The sequence below is a fragment of the Arachis duranensis genome, chromosome 5 (assembly GCF_000817695.3).
Source record: "Arachis duranensis cultivar V14167 chromosome 5, aradu.V14167.gnm2.J7QH, whole genome shotgun sequence".
In the NCBI taxonomy this organism is placed as follows: Eukaryota; Viridiplantae; Streptophyta; class Magnoliopsida; order Fabales; family Fabaceae; genus Arachis; species Arachis duranensis.
In genome coordinates this window covers 100068191-100077294 of record NC_029776.3, presented here as the reverse complement: position 1 = coordinate 100077294, position 9104 = coordinate 100068191, and the positions used below count along the sequence as shown (strand labels likewise).

The window sequence follows — 9104 nt, the reverse complement described above, 5'->3', positions numbered from 1 at the left end:
GTAAATTAGAAAAATTATTCTTTGATGCTCATAAAACTAATATGACCCACTAATACCCTTTTCTTTACGAGGGATGCTCTCATGAAAATGTTTAAAATGTTTTTTTATAAAGATATTTTCGTGTTACATTATTATTAAATATATTAATGAATCAGTTATTTTTTATTTTTTAATAAATTAGAATAAAATTAATTTTTTTTATAACAATAACAATAAACCTAATTTTTGTAGGGAATTAATTTTTTTTTAATTTTTAAAAATTTAAATGTCTGAAAAATAAAAAATTAGAGATATAATTGTCTTTTTATCAAAAAATTTAAAAATATTTGATTTAGATGGTATAATTCGATCGGATCAAATCGGATCTAATAATTATAATGCAGATAATTGGATTTATTATTGTTGCTATAATAAACCAATTTTATTCTGGTTTATAATATAAAATAAATTATTAACCGGTTTAATAAAGATGTCCAATAATAATATGACATGTGTAAACGTCTTTAAAAAAATATTTTTAGTGTCTTTATTAAAATCGTCTCCTTCTTTTATTATTAGTTTTAAGCAGTGACATCTAATAATTTGTCTCTTAAATAATAATTAAAAAATTACATAGTCGGCCAAATCTTAATGTACGCATTGTTCATAGTTAAATAATAATTAAAAAATCTTAATGGTTAAAGCCGTCCTAACTTGAATTTTTTATTGGAATTGTTTATTGTGCTTGTGCACATAGCTGATGTTTGACTTATTTTAATGATCATTTACATAACTACATGCACGAGCCAAATGATAACTTCTTGTGAGGAAAATATATATATTGATTGTGCATTGTGATCCATTTGAAGGCTGAAAGGTTATCAACCAACTTATTTATTGTACTAATGGTTAGTTTTTATGGCGAACCATAATTTGGCAATGCAAATGTGCGTCTTGTTTTCAAGGTATTGTCTCATTTTCTTTTGGTTGTTGAAGTATTGTAATGGCGTCATCTTCAAGAATCGCTTAGGATCTGTCAAAAAACAATCAATTAGGACATTTTAACAATCAATGAAAGAATTCGGACTCACTTGCAAGCTGCCGAGTGGCATCATATCAACATTGGAGTTAAAAAATTAGCGTCCATGAACATAAATTGGTCAAGACTGAAGATGATGAATATTTTAATCCATTAATTAATGTTTTGATTTTGAACCTGATAATAGTAAAATCCTTGATGAAAGACTTTTATTTCTTCCTTTATCGGAATTTACTAAGGTCCAAGAGTTAGTCAAGTTTGGAAAAGGAAAAAAAGTCCGTCAATCTGCTAGAATTATCCATGATGGAGGAATAAATGGAGACTCGCAACATACAAACTACGATCAACTAATAAATGGAAGGGAAAAGGACTCTAGGTAAAGGTATATGACTTTTTAAATTTTTGACAAATATATTTTTAATAAAATTTAAATACAAAAAAGTTTTTGACTTGTTAAAATTTTGTGAATGTAAAATTTTTTAAGAATTCCATTAAGGAGTTAATAGAATATTTGTACAATATGTATGATAAGTTATTTATTTGGTCCAATATGACTATATGAGTTAAAAAATGAACATCTAAAGTAAAATACTATTAATTTTTCAAACACAATATACTCATACTATCCAAAATAATCATTCGAGTACCATATCCTAAACATACCTAAATCCTCATTATACACATTGTACAGATACTCCATTAACTCCATATACTTTCTCATTTTTTAATTACCCTAATTTATATACGAACTCCGTTAGAAAGACAATGAAAAATCTTGACAATGTGTAAAATGAATTTTAAATTTAGCTCAATAAAAAAAAAAAAACTCAAACAACTATTTTAAAAAATTAACCATTCCAACCTTAATTTACCAATGGAATTTATTCAAACACCTTCTTCCCCCTCTCCCATCGTCTGCTAATCCAGTGATTATTATGAGATTAGAGTTATCATACGTAATGTGAATGAATTTAACTACTAATCTTAATTTTTTAAATTTCAAAATTTGAATTTAAATAATTATTAAATAATTAATTAAAAATTTGATTTTTAATTTTTAAAATACCTTCCTTTTAAAGTCTATTGTACATATTATTCACAAAAGTCATTGTTTCCTATACTTTCTCTTTATATATACATCTATCCACGAATATGTTAAAACATCTCAAATTAAAAGAAAAATTTGTTTTTCTAATGTTTAGTCTTAATTCATTTAGAATTTTATATTATTTTTAAATATATTCATCAACATATATGCAAGTGACAAAATTTTATTGATTTTTTATTAAGGTGATATTTGTACACGAAATTGCTGGTACGGGTTGTGAGATTGATCAGGGACCCACTGACCAAGATAACGACAGGACTGGATTTCTGAAGCAATGGAGGGTGGTACTTAGAAAAACATTTCGATGTTCAAGTTAGAATGGGTTTAAGAGGTATAGGTGAGGGTAGGAATGTGTGACGTACCTAAAGGAGTTCCTGACTCTCCTTATATAGCTTGCGTTGCTATCTTATCTTATCTTGTCGGCTAAGATAAGGGAGGTATTTGAGTTTAAATATTAGTTAGAGCTTTTTGGGATCTCTGACCAATTTGGGCCGTAGTGATGGCTTGGACTCGGGAAGCTAGGTCTTAACTCGGCCGTTAGGGGAACTCGAGGATTAGGTCCAAAACAGTACCGTATCTCTAAGATGATACCGATTTTGTTTGATAAATCAACTCCAATGTATATTTTAATTTTAAATCACTTCACTTCTTGAAAGTGTAAAAAGTGATATTCTAAAAACACTCTATTAGAAATGCTCTTATAGATTATTATTGGATTTTAGTTATGTTTTGTTATTATGTAAATGAAGTTAAATTGTGTTGGACTGTATTAGATTATGTTAAATTGTATTAAATCGTATTGGTTTATGTTTTTTTTAATATCTATAGATATCTAATGCATGAGCATCTTTTGTTATTTTCTTTATTAAGTCTTTGAATAAAGTATTTTTTTTATTCTTAATTGAGATTTTAGTGCTTTTGATCAATATTTTTTGGAGTTATTTTGAATTTTGGTATGTATAAAAAAGTGATGAAAATAAGCAAGAACAAGAGAAGGAGAAAGCAAACAGAAAGATTGCTGGACTGAACAAAAAGGTTGCTAGATTGAACAGAAAAGCTCCAAGAGATGACAATCCCTTGCCCTGTCCAACGTGCCTCATAGTACGTTCAACATGCCATCCTAAAACACTCCTAGGGACTTATCTTTTGAGCTCATGTTCAACATAAATCATAGCACGTTCAACATACCATTTGAATCCCTCGTCCAGTAGCCAAAAGAAGCCCACGTTGAACCCAAAGAAGGGGCACGTCCAACGTGCCATTTGGTGGCACCCTCTAGTGGTTCACTCAAGCCACACGTTCAACGTGCCTAGCAGCACGTCCAATGCATCTCTAAGCCTCCTTACCTCATGTCCAACGTAAGCCACACCATGTCCAACATACCTCCTTCAATGCACCTCTAGTGGCTCATCTCAAAGCTCACGTCCAACTCCCCCTCACACACGTCCAACGTGTCATTCTTGGCACCCTCCAGGGATTCAATTCAAAGCCACATTTAACTCAAGAAAGGGCATATTGGACGTGCCATTCTTGGCTCCCTCCGGGGGCTCACTTCCTACCATGCGTCCAACATGAGAAAGCTCAAGTCTAACACACCATCAAGCTTCTTCATGGCACGTCCAACTCATGGGTCTTTCTCCCTCCGGGGCTTTTTGATTTTCTTCACTAATTTTTAAGCCTTTTAAGCTTAAATGAGGGATTGAAGATTAGACACAAGGCCCATGTGAAGCATTGATTGAAGATCAATTGGAGAAGGATCTAAAGTTTGACTTGATAAGGAAAACATTAATTAGTTAAATTTTATTTTATTTTGAATTTTGAATTTTAGGTTTTAAGGTAACATATATAAGGAGAGGAGCCACATATGTGAGTTTCTTCTCTTCTTTCTCCTTTCCTTCTTCGACAGTTTTTACAATTTATAATTCTAGATTTTTTTTTTATCACAAGCAACTAATTAATCTTCTTTGTTAAGGTTAGGAGCTCTGTTCATTTTTTTATGGATCATTAATCTAAATGTTTACTTTATTTGAGGTTTATTTCGTTCTTCATCCCTAAAGATTTAGAATTGTTGAAAAATATTCTAATTTCGTTTTAGATTCTAAATATTGTTTTGAAAAATGTAGTATAGGAATTATCTTGAAAACTCTTTCTCATACTTTTTTTATTTAACTAGGAATAATGTTTCAAAGAGTGTGCGACACTTTGTGATTTTCAATTGCTCTAGTTTGAATAATTGATGTATAATTCGGATTAAAAAACTTTTGAAAATCATTCTTTTTTGTAAGTTTCAATTGTTTAGGAGTAGTTTGGATAAGTGGCATATAATTCAACCTAAGAACTATTCTTGAATCTTATTTGAAATTAAATCAGAATTGTACTTCACCCCTTTTCTTAAATAATTGACTAAGAAATTAACGATTAATTAGGTTAAGAGAAATTGAATTGCTAAGGAATTGGAATTTGATTATTTGTTATTTGTCGTGATTGATCATTGCATCCTCAAATAAATAAACACACGGATTGTCTTCCTAAAAAGTGAATATCTCTGAAACCTTGACATTCTCACCATCATTATTTTCACAACTCACTATTTGCTTCTTTTATTGCCTCTGTTTTTATACGTTTGCTTTTAATTCCTCTATTCATTTGATTTGTCTAATTAGAATAATCAATTAATCATTATTGTTTAGTCTATTAATACTCGTAAAAACGATAATTCACTCACCGTGATATTACTTAATATGATTTGGTGCATTTGTCTAGTTATAGAGTTGCAAATTTTCACATCAATACCCACAGATATCCATCTTTTTTATGAGAAAAATTAAATAAAGACCCATGATAGAATCGAGACAAAATTGTACTAGAATTTAAAAATAGCATTCTCGTAGGTCTTATTCTTGGGCATGAAAATATATTGCACTATTAAAATAATACATGTTTCAATGAATATTCTTATTATTATTAATTTTAATTTTGAGGTTAATTTTATGAAAATTCAGCAACAAAGTCTAGTTAAGATTTCAGAACATAGAAAAAAAAAAAAAAACAACAACAGTATAGTCTTTCTTTAAGGCATCCTTTAAATGCCCAAAATGATTGTTCGCATTGAGAATGCACTACTATCTTGGGCAAATTTTATCTTGCAATATCATGGATATAAATTTTAGAGTTGTCACAATTGGAGTTGTATCCACTTGGAAACCTATTCCTTATATGCAATTTCTTTTTTGTGAGGATTCCTTACATGCACTTTATGCGTAAGTAATCATTCCTTTGGTAGTAGCACTTGATAAGATACTTCTTTATTTTCACAATAATGCTATTGTGATTTTAATTACAAAATTTATATTATTTTAGGCAGTTTATCTCTTTAGGTTTTGTGGATGTCATTGAAACAATTTTATTATCTTTATCTAGCACTACGAAGCAGCAAATTACAATCTCAAGGCTCTGCGTACATGTTTTTGTTTTATTTATTTATTTATTCATATATTTCCTTAAGTCCACACTCCACAATGCTAGTCTCTGTTAAAAATTTAACATTTTAAATTGATTGTCAGTATAGAATTTCAATGCAACACAATTTTCAGACCAATTTTATCCTTATACTCCTTTTGGGATATATAGTTACAAATTATGATATGGAAAAGTGCGAAGGATATCTTAGTCTTTTACTTAGTTCTTCTTAGAAGTTTAGAACATAATTATTTTCTCAACGCTTATGCACAACAGTATTTTCTTAACGCTTATGCACAACACTAACATTGTGGCTCAGAATGAGTACTTTGGTAAATTCCAAAGGATACATAATTTCTGATGAACAGTATACGATAGAGAATAAAGTAGACTTAAAATAGAATGTTTCATTAATCAAAATTATTAATGAATTTTTATATGTACAACAACAAAATCAGCCAAGGAAAAAAAATGCACATTACATCATGAGGCTTTGGTATATGAACAATGGTTCTGGCAAAAATGGAGAAATAATAAGATAAAAACGACTTCTCATAGTTTAGATTTCTTTGAGGCCAAGGTGGATGGAGACAATGGTGAAAGTTCAGTTGTTAGAGATGGAATGCAATCGTCCGAACGCCTTCGTTTTTGAGATCTTTTGCCTCCTTTCATCCCTTCACCTCTCATGATGAAATCCGTCACACGTTTTACGTCGGACAACTTAACAGGTTTCAACAGAAACTCCTCTGCTCCTTCTTCCAAGCAACTGAAAATGATTAAATTGAACTATCATCAGTGATTCTATACATAATGGCCATTCAAACAAGCAACAAAAATTTCAATTATATATGGCAATTATTAATTATATTGCAATGACAATAATTGTTGCCGATAATCTGTGTGGACAAGCAGACAAGTCAGAATCAGTATTTGATCCTGCTGCTTCAATCATTGAGGTCAAAATTGCCAATTAAGGGCAGCATGTTACTCAATGCTTTAGATATCCATTTGTATCACTTGAATGATCTTTGCAAGATTGCTTGCAAAATCAAGGACATGGGGTGTGATAATGTCAATAACCTCAAATCCCGGGAAAATCATATTTGGCCATGTGTTGTCTAGTGAATTATTGTTTTGACCGAGAAACAATAACTGCTGCCAGCCTAGCATAATTGGCAATCCCAGAATTCCTTTAGACCTTACTCTTGGGTTGATATTTTAAATTTTTAATCTAGCCAACAAGTGCCCCTAACTAGGATAGAAAGTTCAACTACATAAAAATCAATTACTAAATTACCTACCAATATAAAATATATATTAAAATATAAAACACACGGTGAAAAAAAAGTTAAATAACACATGTATATATATACAAATATATGATGGCTAATTTGGTGGCTGATTTTTTATGTACACCAAGCATTTTTGTAGAAGATTTACTAAATAAAAAAGCATTGAAAATTTCAACTTTTTAGTGTTGTTATTAAAAGTTTCAAAATTAGTCAGTTTAACAAGTTATTATGCTATCCTCATGTCTTGTTAGCACTAACCCCAACCCAACCAAACTGCCATGCCAGCCTAAACCTAAGTGGCTATCATATCAAAAGATCTTAGAAACTTTGACACCCTTTCCCCCTGATTATTATCATTTCTAAATTCTGGATCCCCACAAGGGTGTTAATGTTATAATTGTTGTATTTGTGGAAGATTTGCATCTTTACATCAAGCAATTTTTTGTTTGAGCAGACCTGAATTGAAAAATATAAGGAATATAATGTAATTTGAACTAATCTAATCATCCAAATATACATCTTTTTCACAATTAGAGATCTGCGTTCTATATACAAACACCATCATTTAAACCCTAAACCATGCTTAGCTAGAACAAAACAAGGTGAAGGTGTTATTTACCTATCAATTCGGGTCAAGATATTCTCAGAAGACATCACCACCACCGGAATCTCTCTAAATATCGACGATTCCTGCTTAAACAAACATAAATTGGTAAACATTAACAGTCAAAGATTCAAAATCCCCTTTTATAATCCATACAAAAATAATATAACAGCATAGATTCTCACCTTGATCTTCTTTAGGAGTTCGAATCCTGTCATCCCCGGCATCGAATAGTCAGTCATTATCAGATTAACCTTCATGCTCTGTCAAACAAATGAAAAAAAAAAAGCAACACTTTCATGGTGGAATTCGATTCAATTCATTAAGAGTAACACAATTTTAAAGCCTTTGTTCTTTTTTTGTGCTTACATCAAAATCAATTGAACTATTTTTCTCTCCTCCATCCAACCCTAGATACTGTAAAGCTCTAGTTCCACTGTCCACAACTGTCACTGCAAAATTAAAACCAACTTCCAATAAGCTTTTAGAGTTCAGAATTTTCAATCCAAGGAATGAAAATAAAATAAAAACAACTACAACGAATTTTGTTACCTTTGCATGAAGAGATTTTGAGCAACCGTTCAATGACCTTGCGATCAACATGGCTGTCATCAACAGCAAGGACGTGAAGCTCACGCGCGGACACTTCAGGCAGTCGCTGAATGAAAAGATCGGCGGTAGCTGCCATCTCCGATGAAGAGAATATTCCTTTGAAGTTTGAAGAAAAATGAGAAAGGAGAGACGGAGAGTGTGTTTGGAAGAAAAGCAGAGAAAGACTAAGGAGGAGTTGGTTGAGAAAGAGAAGGGGAAGTTGCTTTTGCTTTATAGGTTGAAAGGTGACAGATTCTGAGGATCCATATCTGGCGAGAGATCTCCTTTGTTTTCTATCGGAAATCCACGAGACAAGATTATCCCACCTGCACTTGTCTCTTCCCCTGTCAAACTCCTACTTTTATTATTATTGTTTCTTCTTTAATTATATGTTTTTCTTTGTCACATATGATTATATTTATTTAATTTTTAGAATAATTAATAGTTTTAAAAAAGAATAATGCTAATAACACAAAGTTATTCTATTTAACTTAATATTTATAATTATATATTTATTAAATTTAAAATTATATACTTATTATAATTAAAATTATTTTTTATTTTAATAATAATTAAAAAATATAAAAAAGGAAATGAATGCATTAAAAAAAGGGCAAAAAACTAAATTATGACTCCCAATAATTTTTAAATTATGACCCTCAAACATTATTTAATTTATAATAATCTTTTTTAATTACAAGAGAAACGGATATTAACGGCGGTTTTTTACGATTTGCGACAATTTGAAATTACTGCTAAACAGAATATTAGTAGTTTAAGAACGGTCGTCTTTTAAAATGTGGGGATTGAATTTTGTGATAGTTTTCAACAACTGCTGGTATAACCACCACTATTCAAATATTTTGCGTCGTGGATGGAATTATGGTGGTTCTGAACTGTCACGTTATGGCCAAAGATGATTTTTACCTTCTTCTGCGACGGTCACTAACCGTAGCTATTTGGTGCTGTAATTTTTTTCTTTCAAATTTATGACGATTATAAATCGCCACTATTTATTGCTACTAATTTTTT

General features: G+C 30.6%; 1 protein-coding gene across 1 annotated transcript; it reads right to left on the bottom strand.

Moving 5' to 3' along the window:
- Positions 1 to 6059: 6059 nt before the first annotated feature.
- On the bottom strand, positions 6060 to 8415 carry LOC107491363 (two-component response regulator ARR5). The gene is made up of 5 exons (XM_016112211.3): positions 8034 to 8415; positions 7851 to 7933; positions 7667 to 7744; positions 7497 to 7567; positions 6060 to 6351 (listed from the first exon to the last, which is right to left on the bottom strand). The coding sequence occupies exons 1-5, from the start codon at positions 8167 to 8169 to the stop codon at positions 6138 to 6140; spliced, it is 582 nt and encodes a 193-aa protein (XP_015967697.1). The 5' UTR covers positions 8170 to 8415; the 3' UTR covers positions 6060 to 6137.
- Between the last annotated feature and the right edge of the window lie 689 nt (positions 8416 to 9104).